We start from the raw sequence: 27,828 nt of genomic DNA, 5'->3' as shown, positions 1-27,828 counted from the left end.
GCACCAAGAAATTACTTTAGAAGTTTATAGATGGGAACTTCTTGAAACTTATTTACAATATAGTCTCATATATTTAATCTTACAGGCTCATGAGCGACTGGAAGATTCTAAACTTGAGGCTGTCAGTGACAATAACTTGGAACTGGTGAATGAAATTCTCGAAGACATCAGTCCGTTAGTAAATAAAGATGAAAATGTTGCAGAATTGGTTGGAATACTCAAGGAACCTCATTTTCAGGTGCCACCTTTTTACTGTATGTTACCAACTTACTGTATCAGTCTCCACATATGGATCTAGGAATAATAATGAAACAGAACCTGACCTGTAGCAAACTAATATGTAGAATTTTACTCTGAATGAAAGGTAAAGCAGAAGACCTGTGGGGTTACAAATAAGCCTGATTTTATTCTTTGATGTCACCTCAAGAATATCTTCACTCACTGTATTATAATCTACTGGAGTTTCTGTTATAAATCTCCAACAAGCATTTACTCTCTATATGAAAGTTTTCATAACAATTCTCTGAAGGCTTCATCCTTAACATTTCCAGGTGATCTACTGATAATTCAGCATTTCAGTTCAGCTCATTCAAGCTCATGTGTAAGATGGACGGTTTGCAGAGTGAATGAACATGACTCTTCTGTGATCTGATCTGCAGCTGAAGTTCAGACACTGCATCCTTCTCCCTATTGCTTTGCTTAAGTGAGGTGTTGACGTGCTTGTCAAAAGCAGATGTTTTTTCCATAGCTGCTGTTCTATCACCAGCTGCCATACTGACTCTTAAAGATTGGGGTTTGAAAATCTTTGGTAGATTCTGGCCTTTCTAGGCAGGCTTCAGCAGACTGTAGTACTTGGCTATATGTATCCTGTAGAAGAACAGAAGCAAACCTTTTGCCACAGTACAAATGAGCTTCTTTTGGCAGGCGAGTATGGAGTCGTAGATATTTTTGGGGTATATGAGTTTAAACACACTTTTTTCCCTAGGTTTTCAGTTACAAACTGTACAAACATAGCAGTGAGGTGCCTTACTGTTTAACATGGATAAACACTGGAAATACTGTGAAGCTGTATTGTGGTCTCTTGGAAGAGGGAACACTTTAAGAGCTCAGCTTTTGAGGTAGTAGCTCTTGTGAGTGATGACAGTTCCACTGCCTCTCCTGAAGAGCAATGTCTTGGCCTCCTGTCCAGAAAGGCATCATAGCTAAGTGATCAAAGGCTACGATTTGGAGACTTACTGGTGAATAAACCTGCAAATCAGTTTTTGATCCCTTAGCAGAAATTGATACTTGAATAGAAGAGGAAGAGCTTGGAGGAACTGGTATTAAAATGCAAAAGGATTAGAATTGGGGGCCAACTGGTGCAGTGACACACTTGACAACGATCTATTGCGTTAGATAGAGAAACCAAAGCTGAAAGTTAAAGAGGATGAATCAAAAGATGAAAAGGACATAATAATCGAAGTGCTGTACTTTGAAAGGCACTGTAGCAGTGATTTCTGGAGAGAGATGGCAAAGACCAGAAAGCAGCTGGGCAAAGGATCTTTGGGGTGGAGACTGAAAATGACCTGTTGGAGAGTGAGGTCAAAAAAGAATTATATTTAAAGTGAATAGCCAATACTGAGGCAAACCCAGCATTCACTCCTGTTCAGTGGTCAAATTTACAGAAAGGCACAACATGGTGTCAAATACTCCATTAGTTCAGGCTTAAGCAACTTAAATGGGTAATCTAAAAGTTCCGAAATAGCTGGCAAACTAAAATGTTAGTATTTATGCTGTTTCTTGTATGTTTTTTGTTGTTTGCTTTATAGGAGCAGATGTGAAATTGCATATTGCTACCTTAACTTTACAATTTTCCTCTGATCTTTTGTTAGTATTTCCTGATTCCATGTTAAAGGTTCATTTAACAAACATCTCTTCTGTTTTCCTTCCCTGTCCCAGCAGTAGTGAAGACTGTAAGGCTAGAACAAGCCAACTGTGATACCTCCCAAAATGTTTTGTGAGGATTTAGTAATTTTTTTGCTCAGACTTCTGAGTGAGAAGTGGTATCATTCACCCATGGTTCTCCTCCATAAGCTTGTTTTCTGAGTTGTTTTTTCAGTTGTTTTTTGAATCCATATGAAAGTCTGTCACTCACAGCATCCCCCGTCAGAGTGGAGACTGTGCTCTTTTGGTTTTGAGACTGTCTCCTGTCAATTTAACTTAATATTCCCTTGCTTTTGTGTAGGAAGAAAGTGAATAGTTTTTCTTAATCAGCTTTTCCATGTTACCAGTATTTGAGAGATCTCATTGTGTGTGTTTGTCTCAAGTAGATAAAATGAAGGGAAGCAAAGCTGTATACAATGTGGATTTATGAAGTGGTGTCATAATTTCCATTGCAACTCCTACTCATGGCCTAAAAGTTCTTAGTATTTGGTTCGCCTTTTTAACAGCTGATGAATAGACTGGAATAGTTCAGTTGGAAGGGACCTCCAGTGATCATCCAATCACTACCTGACCAATTTAGGGCTGACTAAAAATCATGTTATCATGTCCAAATGTCTGTTGAACACTGACAGACATGGTGGATAGGCCACCTCTCTAGGAAGCCTGTTGCAGTGTTTGACCACCCTTTCAGTAAAGAAGAGGTACCTCTAGAGTCAGAAACATAGAAGTGGATTGGTTGTTAGACTTGGATTGGTTTTGTACTGTTTGCATCTCCGAGATGCCATTTCTGAGTCTGTCAGTTAATATGTTAAACTAGGATTATGTTTTCCCTTGCAGTCTGTATTGAATTTATTTGCTCTGTTGCTCATGAGGTGCCTCTGCAGGTTACAGTCAGTAGTTTTGGTCCTTGAATAGCTGAGCAGCATCAGCAAACCCTGTCATTTCACTTCTCATCCCCGTTTCCTAGATCATTTATCTGACATGTCAGTGTACTGACAGGTGTAGGACTGAGCACAGCTGCCTTTGGGAAATCCCCTGGTGACATGAATTCTGGAAACTAATACTACTATATTCCTGGCACCAATTTTTCTGTCTTTTAACTGATATTTTCTTCTACTCGAGCGTCTTACTGCTTATCCTATTGTAGTTTTGTTTCTTTAAAAGACTTCTATCAAAGGCCTTATGGAAATTGATCTATATTAACAACTCTAAACTGCCTTGTTGGTGTGCCTAATGACTCTTCCAAGGAACCTGACGAGATCTGAGAAGCATGTCTTCCCTTTATTAAAGCATGTTGATGCTTTCCTGTGATCTATTTCGTCCAGTCATTCTGGTTTTTATAGAAACTTCTATTTGTTTAGTATCAACATCAGACTTACTGTTTTGCCATTTGTTGACTCTTCCTTGGAACCCAGTTTAAAAATTCATGTCATGATTATTGCATGCAGCTGCTTCCTGGGTGGGTCATGGGTATGTAAGAGCAATACACTATTTCTAGAGCTCCCAACTTCATTTGCTGCAAAACCTGGATAGCACAGAAAGGACAAAAAAGTGTGAAAGGAAGAGAAAAGACTATTTGATGGTTAAGATAGTTAAATACTGCCCTGGAGAACTAACCTATTAATCACTCTGTCAGAATTAGAATTCCTTTAAAAAAAAAAAGTCTGAAGCAGCTTTAACTTGTATTTTTTTAATATATTTTCTAAGTGCCTGTTGTGAGGCCTTCAGTATCATTTGCAGAAACAATGAGCACTTTTGGCTGCTGTGTACAGGCAAAAAACTACTTTGAAGTATATCTGCTGTGATTCAATTTTGAAGCCTAAAATTAGAGCATACTTTTTGGCCCTTCATTTTGTGCTTCCATCACCCATGGCGAGGCAGGCAACAAAACCAACTGAGGCTGAAGTACTATTATTTTGATTAAATGTTTTTATTTAACTGATATCATAGTTATAGTGTCTCTAGAAGAGCTTCTGGGGCAATTTGCAGACCAAACTGTGGATACAATATTCTTTCTAAGGCTTGGGGAAGCTATATGTCTCCCTCTCTGAAAAGGAAAGAGAAAATTACTCAACTACTCTAGAAATAAATGCTATCTTTTATGCCTCATTTGGTGCAAAGTGGCATATTCCAAATTCTGCAAGAAGGGAAAAAGGAAAAATACGATGTCAAATTGCAATTATACAAAATGTCATTTGTATCCTTTCTTCAGTTCAGTAAATGTGTAAACAAACCACCTTGACTCTTCTGAAGTTTCGTGGACACTATTGTGTAACAGGTTTAGAGGTTGATTCTGTATTTTACAAATGAATGGTGCCACTTTATCACAGCATCACCTTACAGTTGTAACCTACCTTAGCATACAAGTATCAAATGTGGTATACAAATCATCACTGCAATACCTTATTTGAATGTATCATTTAGTGCTAAAAATATCAAATTACAGGACTTCATTTCTTTTACACATTTTTATAGTAGAACATTTGGGAAGGACTAGCTTCAGGAGTACAGGTGCATGCATGGCTATAGGATTATGTTTGCCTGACTTCTCTCCCTTTTCTTGTTTCTCCTTTCATTCCATTCCTTTTCTTCCCTTCTGGTTTTAACTCTTTTTAGTTTTAACTGAACCTTTCAGGGGTCAAAGTGTGGAAGTTCTAATGAGTTGCACAGTATTGATGGCTGGCCCATATGTTTCAAAGGGCCAGCTGGCACAGGCAGCACATGGCAAAGGTTGTAGCAAAGTCTTACCAGGCAGTGGCAGGAGAGCAGAAGAGAAGAGTGGTAAGAGAAGTTGCCTTAAGGGAAGAGGAAGCAGTTGAAAATTACCAGACTGTTGAAGTGGTTAAATATGCAGAAGAATCACTTCTGCTGCTTATGGAAGACCTTTTTCAGTTACTTTCACCTTTTCAAGAATTAGGCAAGCCATTCATCCTAAATAGTAGATTCTGCTGGCAATAAAATACTTAATCTGAAAAGCAGCCAATATATTATTCTAATAATTAGGTTTATAATGGCCAATTGTACCTTTAAAATGTTTCATATCGAAAAGTGATCTTAAGTTGCCTCCTACACAGATATTAATTTATAGGGTTATTTCCCCCACATATTCCTGTCTCCTTACCAGCCTACTTGATTTCTCTAAGATCATAAATGATTTCCTCACGTTTTCAGAATAGCCTTTAAAAATGCTTCATAACATGTATACATTGTCTTGAGAATTTTTTTAGGAAAAACAAATTATGAATTTGAACTTGGCTTCAGCACTGCAGAGAGACTTGGATCTTTAACGTTTCTCTGAGTTTTTACTTACTTTTGAAATAGTTTTTTTTACCTGTTAAATATGTGCAACCACAGAAAACTACTGTAAGGAAGTCAATATCTCTTAAGTTTATGGGTTATTTTATGACAGCATCTTGCATAAAGGGACCATACTGTCTGCCACAGGACTGTGTGTCTTTTGTGTGATATCTCTTGTGCTTTGTAGAGCTCTTCTAAATGTGTTTTTCTGACAACATTGCCATTTTTTTCCATGAGAACCTTTCTACAGCTATCCAGTCTTGGATAGTCAGCTGATCCTGTTTACAGGAGGAAATTTTGTATGGAGGAAACTTTGAACTGTTTTATGGTTGTTAATTGTTCAGTCTATGTTGTTTTGCAGACTTTGGCAGTGGTTTTATAAGTGTTCCAGGACCAATATGGAAAGGTCAGATTCCAGGGGAGCTCTGGAGTTGCAGGGGCACGGGATATCACTTTTTCCAATACCACAAGAAAGAAACAAGAGAAGTTCATGCAACTGTATTTCTCAGATCACTCAGCCACGTTACTGAAATAAGAAAGTAACTTAGCGACATAGTTGGCGAGGGGTCCTGCAGTGGTACAGACACATGGCCCCTGTTGCCAGGTGGCTGTGCTTAAGTGTTCCTCAGGATTGTAGGCCATGACCTGGCTGGCTGGAAACAACCTCATAAAACTGGTATAGATTCTTCAGTTTCAGATCTGAGAGTTAGGGGTGGGATGATAATAAGTGAACTATGATTGCAAGGAAACCAATGAACTAATTTCTTAAAGAAACCGCTTTATAGTTCTGGGCAGCAGTGTGCAGTTCCTGATAGTCCCTCTGTGACCCAGCCATGAAATAGCAAAAATAAATCCTGTGATTGAGAGATGGTTAAGTAGCAGTTAAAAGACTTTTTGCTGATCCATAAAACTGAGTGGTTAAAAAGTATCAGAGTGTGGAATGGGATCAGATTTAAGAACTGAAGAATCTAACAGAGCACGTTAATTTGAAAAGGATAACACAGACTGTTATCTTAGTAGTCTTTTTGACTGTAGATCAAATTATAATCCATAAATTGCATTACCATGAAAGGGCAGAGAGCTGTACAAGCATAGTTATGTGTAAGGCTTCATGAAAAGTATAGTGGTTGCAGCTAGAAAGTTTGGGAACAATTTTATTCTAGCACGTGACCAAAAGAAAACTGGAATTATTATGGTGATGTATCTACCTGGTTTTATCAGTGGTAATGTGTTAAAAAACATGTAGCTGATGCTAGTTGGTTTCATTTTGAAAATACAGAAAGATCAAAAAAAAATGTTGCTTGCAAACATTGGCAGAGAGAGAATTATTCTCCTGGTTTGGATTGGATAGTGAAGAATTAGAAACTGCTACCGTCTGACAGCTGCTTGATTTAAATAAATGATTGTTTTTCCTATTTAATTTGATTTCAGAGTATCAGAGCATCCACAATAAGCAGCTGTCTTTACAGTCTTAATGGAAGGGGAAAAAATGGTGAATTAATACTTCCTTCTAACCTCAAGTTGAAATATCAGCAGGTTCATTGTGTTATGGGCAGATTAAAATGACTGTTCAGGTTTGTGACCCTTTGAGGGCTTGTATGCTGAGTTTAGCACTAAACTAATGTGGTTACACAATGTTTAGCTTGAAGGTGGCTTACAGAAGGATGGAGTGGACTGCATAGCAAAATCATTAACGTTACCTACTTGCCTGCTCTGCTTTATAGTAGTTCTCTGTCTTCCTTTGGCATGTGCATGTCCGTATCAGTGACAGTCCCTGTGGTGTCTTCCCTTTTTAGCTACTTATGTGACACCGGTCAGTAATGTGATTTAAGACTGTATCTCACCAGGTCACTGTTTGAAACAAGGCTACATTGTTTGAGGCTAGTAGGCATCTGCTCTGCTTGCTTCTTTTTTTCTCTCTGTATCTGTCAGTGTGACTCTCTGTGCTGTAGGGGCTTTAGCTTGAACTACTGTGTATGATAGCTATTGGGTGTCCCTATTTTTGTCGTAGAATCATAGAACAGTGTGGGTTGGAAGGGACCTTTAAAGATCCTCATTCCAACTGACCCACCACAGGCAGGGACACCTTCCATTAGAAGGTGACAGGAAGACAGAAAGTCTCCACTGTCTTATTTTACAAGTTTGATCTTGGTTTACCTGTATGTATTGTCTTAGAAACTTTTCTTTAAATCTTAAGGTATCTTTTATCAGAAAATCGTGCCTAAATTGCATTGTCTTCCAAACATGATGATGTTTGTTTCGATCTCCTCCTTTGGCTTTGTATTTGTGTGGACTGGTGAAAACACTTTTAACTATAAGGTCTGAGCTCTTGGCTTCCAGAAAGTAAATTCTGTCAACTTGGATTCATTTGGTGCTAGCATTCTGCCTTGGCTTTGTGCAAGCAGGAAGCATTCATTCTGCAGATTGCTAGAAATCCTTGCTTACCTGTAATTATCCAAATTACTGGTGAGGAAAATTTTACTACATTAAACACAAGTATCTAATGATGAGCTGTCTTCATTTTTTGCAGTGGGTTGTTCATTTACTGTAACCATTTGCTGGGATACTTTCTCATTAGGTGAAAGACTATTTTAGGTATTCCTTTTTCTGTCTCCTTCCCTGGCAAGATCACACATTCCTCCCAAATTAACTACATTTCTCCTATACTTCCTTAAGAAGCAGCATTTACAAAAGAGAGCATATTTGCCAAGACAGTAGGCTTATCAGTCCATGTGAGCACTGTTGATGTCAGTTTTTTCTTCATTCCATGGGAAGTGAGAGTTTTATGATCTGGCCCCAAAAGATTATTCAGCACTAAATCCTTTTGCAAATGATTATTTCAGGATTTAAAGAAAGACCTTTTCTGTTCCTTTGCAGTCACTCTTGGAAGCACATGATATTGTCGCTTCAAAATGTTACGATTCCCCTCCTTCTAGCCCAGAAGTCAATAATTCTTCAGTGAACAACCAGGTTGTTCCAGTAGATGCTATTCGTATCCTTGGAATTCACAAAAGAGCAGGAGAACCACTGGTAAGTAACTGAAGATGAATTTGTCTTTAGATTAGTACAGTTGAAAATGTTTGCATGTGCCTGATTTCTTGCATTATGTTTTAATTATTTACATTATTATGTTGTGTAATTTAATGGGTGATAAGATCTGTATTGAGAGGTTGAAATAAATGATAAATTGATTTAAATAAATGATACTTATGTGTTCTCTCTCTAAGATATAACAGGGTAGTGAATAAGCAGTCACTAGGCCGAAGGACTTGCTAGCATAACTAACACAACATGTTTGGTCCCGAGACAAGGTGGCAGGGTCGCATGCAGTCGAGAACAACACAGTCATTTTTCAGTGGTATGAAAACCCTGTCTGAAAGCACTTTTATGTCACCTGATGCTTCTCTGTGTATTGGGAGCTCTTACACTGTAGTAACTGTTACTGTCTGTTTTCATTGGAGTAGGTGGAATATCCCGTAGCTGTGTATTTCTGCTTGAGATAATGGTAAAATGAAACTGAGATTCAAACAGTGGTGAGTTGGTTGTCACATCTCTCTTTCAGGGTGTTACATTTAGAGTTGAGAACAATGATCTGGTAATAGCACGAATTCTTCATGGAGGAATGATAGATCGACAAGGTCTTCTGCATGTAGGTGACATTATTAAAGAGGTGAATGGCCATGAGGTTGGAAATAATCCAAAAGAATTGCAAGAACTGCTGAAAAACATTAGTGGCAGTGTCACTTTGAAGATTCTTCCCAGCTACAGAGACACCGTTATTCCTCAACAGGTGAGTAGCACATTTCTGATGGTTCTGTCAAAAGAACTTCTTCTTAGTACTGTATTATGTAAGGTTATTTTAAGATTTTGGATTAAACATAGTTTGATTATTTTGTGTGTACAGTGCTAGGAAGAAGGCTAAAATGTAGATACCTGTATTAATTTAATTACATTTTTGTAATGTGTTTATTCATTACCTTAATGTGCTACATCCAATACACCTGCCTGAAAAAAATCTCATATCTGAAATTGAGGAGCATTTGTATATTACATATAAAGTGTGTTTCTTTGACATCGAGCGACCTCTGATGACCCAGCCACAATCACACTAACATGCAGTGAACTCTGTGTGTGTGTTTATAACATGTTTGGTGTCCAAGTAATCCGTTTCATGGAATTCAGAAACATACTGAATTCAACAGATTAGCTTGAACCCACTGACTTACATAGGAACTTAAATGGTGGCTATTCCTTATCCTTTTGTTGTTGCTGCAGGCTGTCAGTTTCTCCATGGCAGAAATAACTTGTTGCTCTAAATCAGTGCCTTTGAAACACCTTTTAAGATGCTCATTCAGTGGGTCTTAATGCCCATGACTATAACAGGCTATGCTTACATTCAGTAGAGGCTGAGGGAATGATGTGCTGTGTTTGAGGCAGTGCTTCCTCTTCTCCCCGGCCTGATACAAAGAAAGTCAAAGATGTTTCCAATTGACTGATGCACCTTACTGTTTCTTCCCCTGCATCAAATTTAATCTTAAGCAATCATGTATCTTGTCTGTTTTAAAACATTGAGTTCATGGCAAAAATAATTCTTAAGATTCCGCAAGCCTTGAATTCAGTGCTCACATTCTGAGAATTTTTCTATATTTCTAAGTAATTAAAAGTCAGAATACTAATTGTACATACTGAAATGCAAAAATGAGTGTTTTGTAATACATTGTCCAAATGGAGCAGTCGGTTTTTTATTTTTATCATGAAGCTTTTTCAGCCAAGGTTTGCACTGTTGATTATTCTATCTCAGCTGGTATATCCCTTTTTTCCCCCTAGTTTGTATTTTACATGTCAAATGCAACTTTCATCATGTCAAGCTTTTTATGCTCTAGGTGAAGACATTACTTCAGTTTGACAGATAAATTAGTCAGAATGTATTTTATAATGTCTTAGCTTTGTTAATTTTTGCACATTTCAGGTTTTTGTGAAGTGTCATTTTGATTATAATCCATATAATGACAACCTCATTCCATGCAAAGAAGCAGGTTTGAAATTTTCTAAAGGAGAAATTCTTCAGATTGTAAACCGGGAAGATCCGAATTGGTGGCAGGTTAGTAAAAATATTAAAATAAATAAAATAAAAAACTGAAAAGCATCAGTTGTTGCCTTAATAATAAACTCTTTAAATTGTCATCTGCTTCTATTTAGCAGTAGATACAAGAAAAAATATTTACACTGCAATCCAGTTTCAAGCTAATATCAAGATATTAACAGTTGAAACTAGAGGAAATTAAATGTTTTAAATTGTATATGTAAGGCTTATTTTGCTGTTAGGGGTACTTGTTTTGTTTTTTATCATAGCCTGCCCGGATGTTCCAAAATCAGTTGAAGTGGACAATTTCTAGGAAAAAGTCTTAGGTTGACTATGTTAATTGTGGTAAACCTTCCCTGACACTGACTGTGGAAGAAGTGGACCCCTTCCTGAGTACTCAGAGTTGAGGAGAGAAAGAGGGAAATTAATCTTACGGATTTGAAGAAGGGTGAGAATAGCTATTTGGAGAAGCTGTATCTTTTATTTCTACAGTGGTGATTAGCGTCTGTGAGCTGTATCATGCATGTTCATAGTCATAGTGTTTGGCACTACTTCAAATATTAACAGTTCATCCTGCTTTAAGGTTGTATTTCTACATTCAGTCCTTTAATAGAAATGTAATCCAGTGCTTCTGCTATTTTTATTTTTCCAAGACACTATACACAGAATTAAACATCATGAGTGCCTTTGAAAGTGGGCCGAGTGAACCTTTAGGATTTTTTCAACTGAGGTACTCAGAATTGGAAGTGTCAAAGAGTTTAGCATTATTAATTTCCCTTGCTACCCCTACATTGTTCACCCTTTGCAAGGTAAAAAGCAGTAGAGAACCAGACATTACTTGAGAACAATATATACGACTTCTTTAAAAGCAACAAAAATATTTGAGTATGCATAATCAACTGCTGAATTTTGTTGCTTGTCAGTGACAGAAAGAGAATAAAAAGTGTGAGGGAAGGCAGAAAATTTATTACTGCCAACTTAATTAGTTTCAGAAGTTAGACACTCCAAAACTCTGGAGCAGTTTGACATTTAGCTACCATGCTGACTTCTGTATTGCTTTTCAAATTCTCCAGCTGTAACCTGTGGGAGTCCAAGAGAAATAAATCTTCAATACTTGATCAGTGGCAAAATTGAAATGTATTAAATCGCTATAATGTATTGCTATGCAGATCATGCCGCTGGGAAAAAAAGTTACTTTTTCCTTGTGCTTTCTAGAAATGCCAGACTGCTAATGAAAACTTCTTACTGTAAAAAATGAGTTAGTCATAGGTAAAAGCATACAAGTTGGAAAGCAAACATTTCCTATTAGCAAATGAAAGATCTATGCAAGCGAAAGATGTATGGAGAATTATAACATTTGATAACTATGTGTTTGTACGTGTTAAGCTTGCTGAGAATTGAGCTTGCCATGAAATTATTTTTTAGAGAATCTTAGCCAAATTTTCATTACAAGGAATACTTGAGTTACTAAGATTTTAAATGTGTAGTTACTTAGTGAAAGAAGTTTGAAGGCACAGTTAGGCACGTGTTAATGTGGCATTCACTGTGAAATGACAGTTAATAAGCTGCACTGGAACCTGTTTGTAGCAGCTCAAAAGACAAAATAAGTGTACTGTGTACTAGAAAATCTTGAGTTTTGTCACCTGAGAGTTCAATATCTGGAGCTATAGAATTCCATTTTATATTTTCATGCTAAAGGTTTATGGCTATAGGAGCTTACTAACTTAATGGGAACCAGTAATGAAACTTGCATCTATTTTATTTAAGTTTCCAGAATTGTAATACTCAATGGCAAGACAGTGTTACTGTAAAGGAGAATTTTAATATCCACATCTGAGTTCGAATTTCCAAATTTCAGTAGTAAATGTATCAATATTCAACACTGAGAAACTCTGGTGGTATGGAAGTCAAGTCAACACCATGTTGATGAGAACAGTGCTTCTCACAAGTTATAATGTTTTTGTATTATTTTTTCCCCCAGGCTAGTCATGTCAAAGAAGGAGGAAGTGCAGGTCTAATTCCCAGCCAGTTCCTGGAAGAGAAGAGAAAGGCCTTTGTTAGGAGGGACTGGGACAACTCAGGTGAGATTTAGCGAATTTCAGGAGTAGCTTTTGCTCTGGCTCCATTTGTTTTGCTTTTCCTGCCGTCATAAATAATAAAAAACTGCTGTGTGAGATTACACAGAATATTGTGAAACACTAAATATTATATTTTGACTTTGATTGAAGGACAAAGGCTAAAGTCTCTGCTTAGTGTTCAGGGATGAACTGATTCAAATCTGAATCAGTTTTGCCATCTGCTGATGAAAACCTGAATGAGGTGGGACAGGCATAAGAATTAACTTTTCTTTTTTTAAATTATGGGATTTATGCACTGAAAGTTACTTAACAAAACACGGATTTTCCTGCTGCTTTGTACAAAGCTTTGTAGGAAAATATTTTTTCCTTTGTGTTCAGTTCTTCCTATACCATATCTATATGTAAATAGATGTGATCTCCTGCCTTAGAACATACAAAATTCTAAAATAGTCCTTATATATTAAATTAATCTAAAATTTCATATATTTGTGTAAGTAAGCTTTGGAAAAACATATTTAACAAAAATTGCTAGTTCATATAATTTTTTATTTTTAGGGCCTTTTTGTGGAACAATAAGCAGCAAAAAAAAGAAAAAGATGATGTATCTCACTACAAGAAATGCAGGTATCTCTTAATATTACATGAGTCAAAGTTGTCTAGATTTCTAAACTTGCAGAGTCTAATGTATCTAAAGATTTGCAGTAAAATATTTGATCACAAATTTCATAGATCAGATAGTTTTTATGGTTTAAAAGCAATAGTAACCAGTGAAGATATGGTTGTGCTGAGTGCATCATTTGGTAGGTGGAAGTCAGAGAAAAACTGGGTGTTAAAAGAGAAGAAAAGCAAAAGCTTTGTTTCCAGCAGGTTGAGGGGATGTGATCCTTCCCTTCTGCTTGGCATCAGTGAGGCCACACCTGAAATGTACTGAGCATCTCTCCAGTGCGAGAGAGACATGGGCATACAAAGGTAGTGAAGGGACTGGAGATCTCTCCAGTGAGAAAAGGCTGAGAGAGCTGGAACTGTTCAGCCTGGCGAAGAGAAGGATCAGGGCGAGTCTCATCAATGTGTATAAATACCTGAAGGGAGGATGGAGCCAGGCTCTTTCAGAGTAGCTCAGTAACAGGCCAAGAGTCAACAAGCAACAACGCAGGAGGTTCCCTCTGAAAATACTGTTTCCACTGTGAGGGTGACTGAGCAATGGCACAGGTTGTCTAGAGAAGTTGTGGAGTGTTCCTTCTAGGAGATACTCAACAGCTGTCTGGATGTGGTCCTGGGCAACCATCTCCACACAATGCTTGGGCATTGTGGTTTGGCCAGATGGCCTCCCAAGGTACCTTCCAACCTCAACCATCCTGTGATTCTGTAAAAACTCATTAATTGTTAATCACAGTTTTTCCCTTCTGATCAAACTCCAGTTTTCTCCTTGGAAGTAAACATGAGAATCTGACCTTGATGCTGTCCATGGAGGGATAGCTATCTCACTCACAAACCAATTTAAAGCAAAAAAGCTCATATTAGACTTACTGCCCTATGAGTACTATTTATATTCACATGGGGTCTTTTGAAATATAGCAGGACTGCTTAGTTGTTTTTTTTCTTACAGCACTGACTGTGTATTAAACTTTTTTGTACATTTCTCAATCTAGAATTTGATCGCCATGAAATCCAGATCTATGAGGAAGTGGCCAAAATGCCTCCTTTTCAAAGGAAAACACTGGTCTTGATTGGGGCCCAAGGAGTGGGGCGAAGAAGTTTGAAGAACAGGTTCATAGTACTGAATCCTACTAGGTTTGGAACTACAGTGCCATGTAAGTTGTCAGCATTCCTATCATCATATCCTACTTTAAGTCTCTGATTATCTGGAAAATATCTGATGTTTATCCCAATGATTCAGTGTAGGATTACTTTTGTCAGAGTATAAAAATTATATAGAGTGGGAAAATGAAAGACACTTCCTCTTTTCAGACAATTGAATAACATATGATGACTGTGAAAATATTTGTAACTAGCAGTTAAATGTTACTGATGCTGCAGAAAACCAGTTTTTGTCTGTGCAGTATTTCTGTCTGTGGGTTTCTTCAATGTCAGTCACCATCCCTTACTGGGGAGATTCTAGAAGTTTCTAGTAGCCTTCTGTAAGGAACAGCCAGTGGAGTTTCTCAGATCTGCCTTTTAGTTTTCCACCTGTGAAAGCATCCTAGTCATTATAAATTGTTGCTTTAGTATTAGAAATGTAGGGAATAGCAAGAAAAGTCCAATAAAACTGAAGTGTTTGTGCTCTCCAAGATTTGTATAACAAGCTGATGTTTTTATATATCTAGCTTGAAGTCCATGGTCCTTCATTTTTTCTATCAGCTGCAGAAAAAAATTCTCCTCCGTTACTGAAGTATTGTTTCCTTGCCCTCCTTTCAGATACTTTGCTCATTCTCAAGACCTTTATGTTTTTTAACTGCTCCCTCCTGTTTGACTGCTGACCAGAGAAGTCCACCTTAACTACATTATTACTCTCTGCCATATGCTTTTCAGAATTCCAAAACCGGTCTGTTCCCTTCTGTTTTCAGTGGGAAGAAGTAGATCCGATGATAACAGGGGAGGAGGGACAGGTCTGAAAGATGAATTGTGCAACATGAGAGAACCAGTCTCTCTCATTTTCTGAATCTCTAACACCAAAACTAGCCAGGGTGTTTAGAACTGGTATATAGGACTGATAATAAGGTCGACTTCTCAGTGTTACCTTTCTAAGGAAATCTTGCCCTGGGAACCTCATTATTTTATATTGGCAAAATAGTAGTAGACTTGTTATTGCTTCTAAAATGTGTTAAAATACTTTGAGTTCTTGAACACACTTCAAACACATAAAAATTAACTTTTCCCAATCTTGACAGTCTAATCATGCACATGCAGTACCTAGTTTATTGTATGTAGAATCTCCTCTCTGCTTTAGATTTTAACTGGGATAATCAGTAATCAGTAATTTTAGTTGGTCTCAGTTTCTTTGTTAGAAGAAAATTGTCCAGGTTATTCACAAACTAGTATATGTGGGATTTTTTAGGGGTTGGTAAATGACTGAAATGGATCCATAGTGCTATGGAGACAACCATGTTCTTGGTGTTGAGCTCTAATCCAGCACATGCTGCTGTGGTTTCTCTTCCACAGAGGTACCTGAACTGTTTTCTTCTGGCTGTAAACTGTTAAATCCCGTTCTCTAAAATTTATTTCAAACTGATATGATAATATTTTTTTTTTATTGTATTAACCATTATAGTGTTAATGTTTCTGTATAATTATGGCTAAAACCAGATGTTCTAGTAATATTGTTTATCATTAATAGCTTCAGAAGATCATTTTCCCTGAGACTTGAGTTTTCTATCATGTTGAAGTTGATAGGAATTACTGGAAGGGAGAGACTGCTTTCTACTTGTATCACCAAGTTGCACCAAGTGCTGATAAAAGTATTACCAAAGGAATCCATTCACTGTTACATTTAATATGTTCAAGAGTTCAAATCTGATTAAATACAAGTAGTGGGTAGTTAATATGGTGATAGGATTGCAAAGTCAATAATAATTCAATAGGGTATTTTATTTTATTTTTACTTTCTTGCTTAAATAATGTCTGTACTGCACAGTTTAGTCAATACCCAAGAGTTGATAGTGCTTCACTTAAATATTGGCTTTAATCTTTCTGCAGGGAATTTACCTTATTTTAAAGGGTAAGTTGTCCTGGAAAGCAGCATCAGTTGGCCTCCTCTAAGATTCTGCAATAGTGGCTGGGCTGCTTCTGATATTTAAGTAACTTTCTCTATAGCTAGCTTAGGTAATTCTATCCTGAATAGCAAGGGCAAATACAGCGAGCAAAGGTTTGGGGGTGGGATGAGGCAGATCTTGTTGTGTGTTCAGTTATTTTCAGAAGTACATTTGGCATTTGAGAGTTAAATTTCCATTTGATTTCCAAGTCACTTAAATAATTATTTAACTAAAAATATGACATGAATGAGTATTTTATATTGTGTGAAGGAGTAATACAAAGGAAATAGGCAAATGAGTAAGAAACATAGAGGAGAGAATAGAAATAAAGGGAACAGGAGGGGCTGTGTTCAGTTTTAAAACTTACACTAGAATAATGAATTAATCTGTACATGGAACAATTACAATTGTATATTAATGTATATTATATTCTCCCTAACTTAATAGGCAGACCGGTCTCATTTTTATTCCAAATATAAAAAGAAAACATTCAATTTATATTTTAAATTTTTTGTTTAGTTACTTCACGAAAGCCAAGGGATGATGAAAAAGATGGGCAAGCATACAGATTTGTGTCACGAGCTGAAATGGAGATGGATATTAAAGCTGGAAGATATTTGGAGCATGGAGAATATGAAGGAAATCTTTATGGCACCAAAATTGATTCCATCCTTGAAGTTGTTCAGACAGGAAGGACCTGCATCTTGGACGTAAATCCACAGGTATGTCATTTATAATGTTCCACTACAAATGTAGGAGTATGATGTTGAAGAGGTGCGTTAAAATTTGAAGGCTTCTTATCTGGTTTCAAGATTACAATATCAACTGGATTCATGCCTTTGTGCCACCTCACTGGAATGAGTTAGAGAAAGATGGAAAAAACCCAGCCTAGATTCTGCATGAAAAAGGAGACTTGCAGAGTAGTAAATAATCTTTTTAGCCAAGGAAGGAAGGATGTCGAGCATTTCAAAAGGCTGTGTAGGAGTTTCTAAAATAGAAATAAGAATGTTCGCTTATGTGTTCCTGTCCATTGTAACAGATTAGTTTTGCAGTGCCCCTTAAGTAAAGGGGATATGTGGTCAGTCATTCTCAAACTTTGGGGTTTTTTTCTTTTTCTTTGCTTCTAGGCCCTGAAAATACTGAGGACTTCAGAATTCATGCCCTATGTAGTGTTTATTGCTGCTCCAGAGTTGGAGACTTTGCGAGCTATGCACAAGGCTGTGGTAGATGCTGGAATTACAACCAAACTTCTCACCGTAAGCAGATTATTTCTTATTTATTTGCTTTTGCTTTGAACAGGTTATCCTTAGATTTTTTAAAAAATTTTTACCTTTATTTTAGGTTGAATTTGTTCTGAAATTAATGTCTATAAGAAAAATTAGGCAAGACTTTTGCTGATTACTTAGTAAAAGTTAATCAGATACTACGTATAAGGAAGATTGCTTCTTTCTTAGAAATAGACCTCTTGCAGGGAAGTGTTGATGATAAAAATTATTTGTAATGTGTTCTTTGGAAAGTGTCACCTTTGACTATTTGCAGGAAATGGTTGATATTTCATGGTGGGAATTGTTCTTTTATGCAAATGTCTTTCCTTCACTTTCCTTATCTCTCCCCCAAAAATCTTTGTTCAGTTTTGTCTTATAATACACATGTGCCTTAAAAATGGAATCTGTCATCCTTGGGAAAGATATTGCAGCTTTTGTAAATCAAGCCAAACAAACAACAAAAAACTCCAACCATCCAAACAAAGCAAGCCCCAATAAAAACAACCAAGAATGCAGGTAGTCCTTGTTTTCACTGCTGCAGCACCACGTGCTGCACTGAGAAATGGCTGAGAGCTGCCAGAATAGGAAATGTTGAACAGCTTCTCTTCCCCTGAAGTTCCTTGGATTTGTCATATAAAGCGAAGTGGCCCATTTTATTAATTAGATCTTCCCTGCCTTTCTGAGACATGGTGTGTAGCAGAGGGAAATGAGACATGCTTCCTCAGGCACAGCAAATTATAAATATTCTGTGTGGGCATGAACTTCTCAGCTGCAGGAGCAAATGAAAAAAGCCAGATTGAGCAGTTAAGAAAACTACCCTCTATGTTCAGCAGGGCCACTTCCCCATCGGAGAAAAGCCGAGGTTTGCTGATGACTCACAAAGACAGTGCTGCAGCTTAGTAGCAATATCTTGAATAATGCTGACAAGGCATTCAAAGCAATAAAATGGGGGGTGGGTTAGTATTCCACTAAATGAATGTGTGATTTTTAGTTATGGATTCTGGTTATCTTATATTATATTCTAGTATCTCCGTGGATACTCAGCCTGTCCTCCTCCCTGTCCAGCCTTTCCTTCTCCCTGCCCCAAATGTCCCCTGAGTTTTGTGGTGCATATACAAGAAGCCAGTGTTAAAACTGTCCAGACAAGTATAAAAATGATTTCCTGCACTTTCTAATATTTGATTCCCTAAGGGACATCCTTACCTCTCTATTACTTCTCCTTATGAATAATAAAGAGCACAGTTATATTTCAAATATGCATTTTTGTGTCTTTATGGATTCTGAATTGTATCTGTGCATATGTGTATAGAGTATGATTTCCTATTTCATATTCTTGTGCTTCCTCAACAAATGAAAAACAAATGTCATTTCAGGTATGATATTCTGCTTGTTATTGGGTCTGTCTGTATTATTTCTAGCATTCTAAGCCATTCCATTACAAAAATTCTGGCTCTTGTAGTCATACATGTACTTGTCTCCTTCATTTACTGTGAAGGAAAGGCTATTCACAAACTTTTTCATTTTGGCTTTTGTATTGACAACTCTGTCAAGACTTGAAAATATAAAAGTAAATATTGTAAAGGGGGACAAATCTCATAATTGCTTAAAAAAAAATTCTATGGTGCAAAAACGGAGAGGAATTTTCTAAGAATGTAGGACTAATGAAACACAAAAATGTACTCAGAGGTACCTTCATGAAGCTTCATAATGTAGGAATATAAATTTCTTGCATATTTTGTAGCTCATGTCAGAACTACAATAATGCAGCAGTAGTTCACAAACCAGTGTCAGGTGAGCAGGGCTGAAATGCTGCCTCTAAAAGCCATATAGTATTCTAGAGCTTTATTCTGATAGAAATGTATCTTTCATTGGCTTTTGTTTCATATTGATTTAAATCTTGGATTTTTGGTGCTTTCTGTAGAAGTAAAAGGGGCACAAATATATTTACAGAACTGATTGACTCAGTCATTCCTAAAGCATTAATTTTATTCTGGTTGGATCATCAGTTGCGCGTACAAAAGGATTAACTACCCATTGTGCACACCAGCCCAAGTTCACGTGATTCTAATGATTCAAAATTGCAAGACTGGCAAACATTTTCTTGCCATATTTAACATTATTGGCACAGCTTGAACTTTTTCAGCCCTTTTAATGTATTTTAACTAAAGTTCTGCGTGGATTTACTATAAATGAAAACTTTTCTTATTTTTTAAATATATTCAGTATATAGCTTTGTAATATGTACTGAAGGGATATTCTTCTGTGTTTATAAGGATTTGCCAAGTCTTATCATCAAATCTTTAGTAAGATTTAGATTTAGTAATCCTTCAAAATCTCTTCCACAGGACACTGATTTGAAAAAAACAGTAGATGAAAGCGCCCGGATCCAGAGAGCGTACAACCACTACTTTGACCTGACCATTGTCAATGACAACCTGGACAAAGCCTTCGAGAAGCTGCAGACTGCCATTGAGAGACTGAGGCTGGAGCCGCAGTGGGTCCCCATCAGCTGGGTGTATTGACATGTCTCGAGAAGAGCTTAAGTAACAAATAAAATCAACAGCAGCAAATGTGACATGTAGATACCGATGATAACCTACAGCACCTGTGCATTTTTACTCTGTGTATATTCAAAAGTACACTGTTCTGAATTTTTATAAAAATGTTGAAGAGAAAGTGTACTTAAATATGTAATTTATTTTAATTTTTCTAACTTTTTACAGATAACCTTTCTATTCATATCACATAAAGGAAATGCGTTTAAGCATTTTTCTATGTTTTGATTTAGTACCTTTGCCTTTTTCATCTAAGAAACTTTCAGTCATTCACTTCAACATTTACATCTTGGTCTTACATTTTCACTGTGATTAAAAAAAAAAGATACTTGAAACAATTTTTGTAAAATTTGTTAATGTCAGTGTTTAACTGATCAAAAGTCTATCGCTCTTATTAGGAAAGAACACTAATTTCTTTGTTTTTTTTTTAAATTCCTTAAAAAATCAAAATTTCATGGGAGCAGAATTTTAAATATTACAAGCAGCAACAAACAGCTCCATTGCTCCAGCTTCTTTCGGCTTAATGTGGGTGCATTCCTGATGTTTCACAAGTTCTTGGTATCTCTTGATTTAGGTAACTTTTATGTAGGTTCCCTTATATCTGTCTCCTAAGTTAACATAGAGCAATACCTTGCAAGCTGCTTATTAGGCTTTCTTGGGAACCAACCTGTTTGTTAGCCCATTAGAGTTGAAGTACTGATATTAGAAAGTCATATGCCAGGTAATTCAGTGCAATTTGAATAAAGGTGAAGTAGCTTGAGAGAGAACCTGATAATGTGGAGCCTTGTAAGTGACACTTAATGTTTAGGACTGATTATTCACACTTGTGAAAACACACTGCTTTAAGAAAAAAAAAGGCATTTTCTTTTCTTAGAACATTGTTCTATATTTGTATAGTGATCTGTGGCTTCATTTCCTGTGATGTCTGGCTGGGTTCTAAATTATCTTTTAAATATTTGTGTGTGATCAACTGCTGTATTTTATGAGTGTTGTGTAATGGCATTACTGTGCTTTTTCTCACATTGTTTTTAATTGCATTTTTCATTAGATAGCTTGTGAATTGGAAGCTTACTACTAAAAAGCAATGTTGTTTATACCTTTTTTGTTTTACAATGTATTTTCTTTTGTTTAGTGACAGTTCTCCCCTCAGTAGGCTCACTGATATAATTTGTATTAGGTTCATCGATCAAAACTTAGGCTGATGTAAATTTCTGCTTAATGAGAACAGAACAAAAAGACAGCTTGTTGCTCCGACGAGCTCTTTTTGTGACCATGTTTTATATTATAGTGTCAGCTGTTGTATATAGTCAGATTCACCATCACGTACTGGGTTAGGTGTCTAAACTGAAGTCATCTGTTTAATGTCTCTTCCATCTGGTGACAGGCACCTGGCTTCTGGATTCTTTCTCAACACCAAAGTGTGACACGGAATGCTATCAAAAGGCAGCTTCCTCAGAACTATTTCTGGAGGAAGACAGGCTTAGACACTGAAAAACAGTATTGCTTCCTGGGGCTCTCAAAAGACTTTTATGTGCACAAGGAAAAGAAAAAATGGAGTTGATGCACTACAGGAAAAGTGTGTTTAAAAAAAATCCCTCAAAACACCCATATACTACAAATGATTTTTACAAAGCCTATGAAGTTGGTTGTAGTGGGGAAAAAGGGGCAGAGGGGACTTTAAATCGCAGTGTATGTGGAAAATGTCAGTCAAACTTGAGTATAGCACAGGAAATCTTTGTGGCTCTTAATACTGGGATTTCAGTCTTTTAGAGGGAATCTGAAATTCTCTAAGGAAAATTTGTACCACTACTTTGTTTTACTGCTATACTTTTCAGGATATGTTTTCTCTGGTTTTGTTTAAGTTTGGCAGAGCTTTTAAATGTGGCACCAGCATGGGACTCTTAGTTTCCTTTCCCAGGAAACATGTTCTGTGATCCTATCACTCAGAGGCTGCTTTGAGAAATGGATCAAGTTTTGTATGTAGCAGTAAATGATAGCAGGACCGTTGCTTGGCTATTTTAATGATTTGCTTTTGGCACTCTATGCTGAACATGACTGAACTGTGTTTGTGTATTGTGTCATAGGAGACCTCCATATGCTGTAAATAAGATGTGCTGTCTGGACAGATATAATGCCTTTTCATTATGAGTTAGAAAAATACTCTTATTTATGATGCCAAAAATGGGCTGAGTTCACTCTTCCCTAATGAATGGAATGAGAAGATTCTTCAGTTTACACACTATAGTACTTTATATTGCAAACATCACTTATTTTTATCTTTTTTCTATAAGTTTACTTAACCAAATGAGACACATGAAACATGGACACCAAGGTTTAGTCAGCATAAGCTCTCTGCTCCTTCTGTTTCCATCTCAGAGAGAACACTGTCGAAAGAGTCTCCTAGTTAGCAATCTCCAAAATATCCACGTATTTGCTGAAGCTTAAAGCTTTAGCATTTGCTACAGGTTCGCACTGTGTGTTTAAATCAGGCAGTGAGCACAGTGCAGCCTGGTGGCTGAGCATTGGGTGGTGGTAGTGTAGATGCCAACGAGCAGTACAATTCTTAAGCAATAAGAGAAGATGGCTTGCTTAGGTTGCAGGCAATGATTGTATGGAAGTGTCTGCAGGTTTTATCTGAATGTCCACATGCCAGGTTGTAAGGGGGAAAACAACTCAAACACCACACTCCTTGCATCTTTTAAATCTTGAGGGTTCATGCTGGCGTGTTTCATGTTGAGAGAGGGAGAGAGGTTGGCTTGTTTTTTTGCAGTGGTGGGTCTTGGTTTTGTTTTTTAGCAAAAACAGATTTTCATCAGATATTCTGCTTAGTTTGTCACTACCTGGTAGGATGACTAGCATGAGAATGACAGTTACTTTTTTTTTAAAAAAGCATTCTTGGGGGTTGTTAAAGTGCTGGTGCCATTTCAGTGACATCCACAGCGGTGATAGTCCCTACCTGCCAGGGTGTGCTGGATCAGCTGTTAGACAGGGACCTGCATATTGTGCAATTAGGGGAGAAAGACACTATGAAAGGCTCATTTTGAGCAAGTGAAAACATTTCATAGAACAGCTGTTTGAAGTATTTCAGAGGAGTTAAAATAACTGGGATTTCATGTATCTCATTCTGTACTAAACATTAATTTTCCAGATTAGGAAAGCTTTTTACATTGACTGTTAATGATTACAATAGGTGTGTCTGAGCGAGGTGAAGATGCTGCTAAATGTTTAAGATATGTGGTATGTATCACAAGATAAATATTTAAGTAGTTTAGAAAAGTAAATTATCAAGTAGTTGTCTGTGTATATGTATGTATGTGGATGGTAAAACAAAAAATGCTCATGTTGGTTATCACATTACTAAGCTACCATGACTTAATCCAGAAATGTACCTGCATGTGAGACTTTAGAACTGGTACACTTCTCTACCTGGTTTATTGTGTTTACTAATGTATATTTTTCTAAATATACAGATATTTCAATCTAAAAAATTCTATATTTATCTGTAATTTCTATCTGTTTTGGACAGTGCATGAGGTGCTGTAAAATTCTGTACATATAGAGACTTATAGAAGAAACACTGTCGTTGCCCTGTGAATGAAAAGTTATACATAGAAGTACAGAGAGTATGCCAAGACCTGTAAGTTATTTCCCTGAATTCACCAAAAATTCCCTTAAGCGTGCACCAATCTCAACTTTCATGTAAATACCCTGGTGCATGTGTACCCAGGTGATTACCTTGCTGTCTCTAAATGTTACTAGCAGGTCTATTTTAGGTTCTGCATCATGTGACAAGATGCAGTTCAAGTTTAGTGGGATAATTATAATGGAAAGTGGGATAATTATAATGGAATATGTCATCTTGCATAGATTTATAAAAGTCTTTCAAAATGTTCTGCAAATATACAGTGAAGGTAAAATTGGAGCAAAATCACAGACCTTTGTAGGCAAGGAAAACTGAATTTATAACCAACGCAGTATCTGTAACTTGTGCCGTGTTCTCAGATCAGGGCAGCTCTGTGTACTTAATCATACAAAAGCTTTGTGAAGCAGGATGGTGGATCAGCTCATTGCTTTTGAATTTGTGTTTATATAAGCTGTCACATCTTGGATAGGCTCAGAATGTGACATTTATTTCCCCATCCTCTGTACTCACTGCATCTTCTAAAATCACACCTAAGTGACTTGCTGTACAAATTGCCTGCAGCTCAGTGCTCAGAAGTCATCTGGGTTTGGTTTTGTTTTGAAAAGGGTGATTCACCTGAGAAAAAGGAAAACTTTTTTCTCTTTGAAACACAGAAAATCCTTGGCTGGGTACCCCCTTGAGCCCAGCTGGCCTGTCTGGTATGCTTAAGGACCAGTGGAGGACGATCAAGCAGAGCAGTCCACAAATAAGGAACTATGGGTTCTAACTTGTCCTTATGCATGAGCTAATATTGTGTACATAAATTCAAACTTCCTTCACCTATTCCTTGGTTTCCCATCCAGGCTTCCTCTAGCTTACTGCTCTATTCAGACTGAACCTTGAGGCAGATGCTGTTCCTCGCTCGCTGTGCCTCTAAATGCAGCTCTAAAACAAATACAGCTGGAGCTCTGTCACATCTGTCACGCAAATCTGTACAGACTGTTTCATGCAGGGTTTCTTTCCTGCCTCACCCAAATTCTGAAGGGTTCAACTACCACATTGTTATTGCCAAACTTCATGATACTACTTTTGCAAAAGTGGTGAGATCACTTTATTTATGTCTACATAGCAGTTACTGGATACAAAGACTTGTAGCCTGCTAGGCCTCTTGCCTTAAGTACCCCTCAGCTCCCAGCTGCCCCCCAGAACCTCTCCTGGGCCACTGAAAGGGTTTCTGTACTTAAAGGTACTTTAATTTGCTTTCTTTGGTGGACTGTCGTGACTGACAGTGCTGAAGTCATGGCCCCCTGTTCTTTTTTTCTGGCTTTATTTTTTTTAGCCTCTCCTTCTCAGTTTTCAAGTATGTTTAACAGGCTTTCTGATGGAAAGTGTCTGGGATTCTCCACTCATGTCTTGTAGAGGAAATAACAGTCAATATAAACATTGGTATTTAGGACTAGTGTAACTTACTGGTTTTAGGCCCAAAAGAGACACTTAAAAATAGAGTAAAAAATGCTTGTAAAATAACCAGTTTGGGTTATTTTACAGGCAGTGTTGGCTTCCAAACATATTAAAGGTGTGCTCATGTTCACACACATACATGTAAAACTTAGGGGTAAATACTGCAAGAAATTCAGGCAGTATCTGGTAATTTACCTGAATTCTCCATGGTGGGATGCTATTCCACAAATGGTCCCATTTTCAACTGCTGAACTCTTGAGTTCATTTGCTGGTATTGCAGCTGAGATTTACCTGTACAGGCTTAAAAACAGACCCCAGCTTGGTGAAGGCTGTTAAGCAATTTCACCTACAAAAAGAATTTATTCAGCAGGGGTTCAGCAATATTTATATTTTATGGAATAAATCACACTTGAAGTAAATTAATTTTGTTCTCAGTATTTGGAACCATTTCTTACTTTCATTGGGTATGGAGTTCCTTTTGCTATTAGGGCAGTCATTGGACAACATAGTTGAGAGTAGTCCTGAAAACACTTTTTCCCATTTAGCCTTCTCCCTTTTACGGCAGCAGCTCCACGCCAATGCTTCTCCGTGCAACTTTGGCTGAGTTTGGCTGATTGGCTCCTCATGGCTGAGCCAAGTATTATTCCACAAGTAGCCAGCATTTACCTAAAACACAGCAGAGCCTCTTCCAAAACCCCAAGTAACTTCTCCGTTATTTGACCTCTCACGATACGTAGTGTAGTGCAAAATGAATGGCACTGCTTTGTACAGTTCCAGGGTGGCAGCCAAATTGTTGGTTGCAAAGAAAAACTTGACTGATTTTTGCTTGGTTTAGGTCTTGTACACAATTATATATGGAGATAACTGTTGAAATACATTTTTCCCCCTATGAAAATGCATGTTGAGCATCCCTTCCCTGCCCCTGGTCCCCCATCATATATTGCCCGTGTGTAACAATTGTGCACTGTGGTATAAGGAGGGGAACCACCTCTGTGGATTTTAAAATACAAGAAAGTTTGCCTCTCTCCCACCCTACACTGGGCTAAGAACTGTAGAATCTTGGTTAAGTGTTTGGGTTTAAATGTCTGTTAGAACTCTGTCACTTTGTGTTTCCTTACCTTGCTTCTTCTCACAACTGGTTTTGCCAGTTGGAAGCTCTTGTGGTTTTTGTTTGTTTGTTTTCATTTCTACAGCATATTAAATTAAACTGGATTTGACATTTGTAAAATTTTCAAAACTGCTCTCCTGTAAAAAAATTAGTTTCTTTAGCTGAAAACTTCCTACAAAAAAAAAAGTTAACTATTAGCTAGACTTTTAATGTAAACCTGAAAATTATTTAGTACCTAATTGTTTGAATACTGTACTGTAGAGCAGGCCTAGGATATGGGACTTCTTAGCATTGTGACTTCATACTGATAAAGTCAGCTACTATGTGGGATGTTTTTAAATTGTGACTTGTTTTCTAAGACCCCCCCTCCTTGTCTTTTTCACAGCTAATATTTTCACAATAAACACAGCCAAACATAAAAATATTAATGTACAAATGATGAAATTCTGTTAATTCCCAACAAAATATTTTTGTATATAATAAAGATTTAATATTGAAAAAATGTAATTGGCTTTTTTCCTGATTGTTTTTGGTCATTCTAGCCAAATCAGGTATCAAGGAGCAGTCACTGCACCTCTGCCTTTTTATCTTCAGATCTCAGGTGCTCCACGTTCAGAAAAGCAGCTTTTCAGTTGGTCTTATTTAGCTCCATGTTCATGCATATGCCAAATCCCCATTCCATGTACAGGAAGACCTCGGGGCCTCTTCGGCCACGCTGTGAATGTCACCATTGCTGAAGCTGGGTGCCCTGTTTTCTGAGCACTGCAGCACTGAGGGAGCCACTCTCTGGGGCCTGCACTGTAATTAGCCAGTGTACAAAAGCCCGGGAGACTCAGGACTGAGCAGCTTGATGGAGGAAAGTGCTGGTTCCTGGCAGCACAGCAGAGCCTGTCGGCCTCTGGAGATAGCACATGCTTTTTGAAAAGAGGCTGCTGACCTCCTTCCAGATTGCAAAGGTACGGATTCTTCCCCCTTCCTCCTGGGGAATGCAAAGGGAAGCGGTATTTTCAGGAAGTAAGTCAGGATGTGGAATCAAATCTTTTATGAGACAAGCTTCAGCCTTCTCTAAAGCACCCTCCCCTCCAGCTCTTTCACCAACTCCTTTCCTAGGGAAGACCACATCTAAGCATTTTCTGTATGAGGTCAGCCTGTCACAAGGAATTGCTGGTTTGTCCAAGAGATAGTAGATGCTCATCCAGCTCTTCTGAGGTGGACTGTGAATTAATTTGGGCCAGTGCAGCTTCAGCTGGGTCCCTGAAGAGGGTATGCTCTTAGCTTAGGGAAGGGCAAGAGAGGAGTTATTTGAGAGACAGGCTGCTTCTCTTGCTCCCTTGGATCTTCTTATTTCCAGTTTGACCTAATTTTAAAATTCATGTGAGTAACAATCCTGCATTCAAGAGCATGGAAGAAGGAACTGGAGAGAAAATGGTGATCATACAACCTGCCTTAGTGTTCTTTTTTTTGCCCAGTTGTGCTGCTCACCCAGATCTAAAAAGGCCATTCTACCCTACTTGCTGTTCTAGAGGTGCTTCTGTGGTCACAGGAGTGCTGCCAAATGGAGGAAAGCTGGGAAACCCTTCCACAAAGAACACCTAATGGGACGAAGCCAAGGCTGAAGCGCAGCCAATGACTTCTGCAAATGCACTGATCAATCCTAAAAGCACATCAGCAGATGAGGTGAGGAGCC

At 37.6% G+C, this 27,828-nt stretch overlaps 1 protein-coding gene across 14 annotated transcripts in view; it reads left to right on the top strand.

Moving 5' to 3' along the window:
• Positions 1-26,643, top strand: part of MPP6 (membrane palmitoylated protein 6) — a 59,615-nt gene extending 32,972 nt beyond the window's left edge. For all 14 annotated transcript variants that reach the window (XM_032685874.1, XM_032685929.1, XM_032685936.1 and 11 more), the window contains 10 exons: positions 86-238; positions 8,098-8,250; positions 8,783-9,010; positions 10,190-10,321; positions 12,285-12,384; positions 12,937-13,005; positions 14,031-14,192; positions 16,650-16,852; positions 17,258-17,386; positions 19,741-26,643. In XM_032685874.1, the coding sequence (XP_032541765.1) occupies positions 86-238; positions 8,098-8,250; positions 8,783-9,010; positions 10,190-10,321; positions 12,285-12,384; positions 12,937-13,005; positions 14,031-14,192; positions 16,650-16,852; positions 17,258-17,386; positions 19,741-19,917 (1,506 nt within the window). In that variant the 3' untranslated portion in view covers positions 19,918-26,643. The remainder of the gene's footprint in view (positions 1-85; positions 239-8,097; positions 8,251-8,782; positions 9,011-10,189; positions 10,322-12,284; positions 12,385-12,936; positions 13,006-14,030; positions 14,193-16,649; positions 16,853-17,257; positions 17,387-19,740) is intronic.
• The last annotated feature ends 1,185 nt before the right edge of the window (positions 26,644-27,828 follow it).

The sequence above is a fragment of the Chiroxiphia lanceolata genome, chromosome 1 (genome assembly GCF_009829145.1).
Source record: "Chiroxiphia lanceolata isolate bChiLan1 chromosome 1, bChiLan1.pri, whole genome shotgun sequence".
In the NCBI taxonomy this organism is placed as follows: Eukaryota; Metazoa; Chordata; class Aves; order Passeriformes; family Pipridae; genus Chiroxiphia; species Chiroxiphia lanceolata.
Note: the sequence above shows the minus strand (reverse complement) of the source record. Positions and strands in the feature narration are given on the sequence as shown.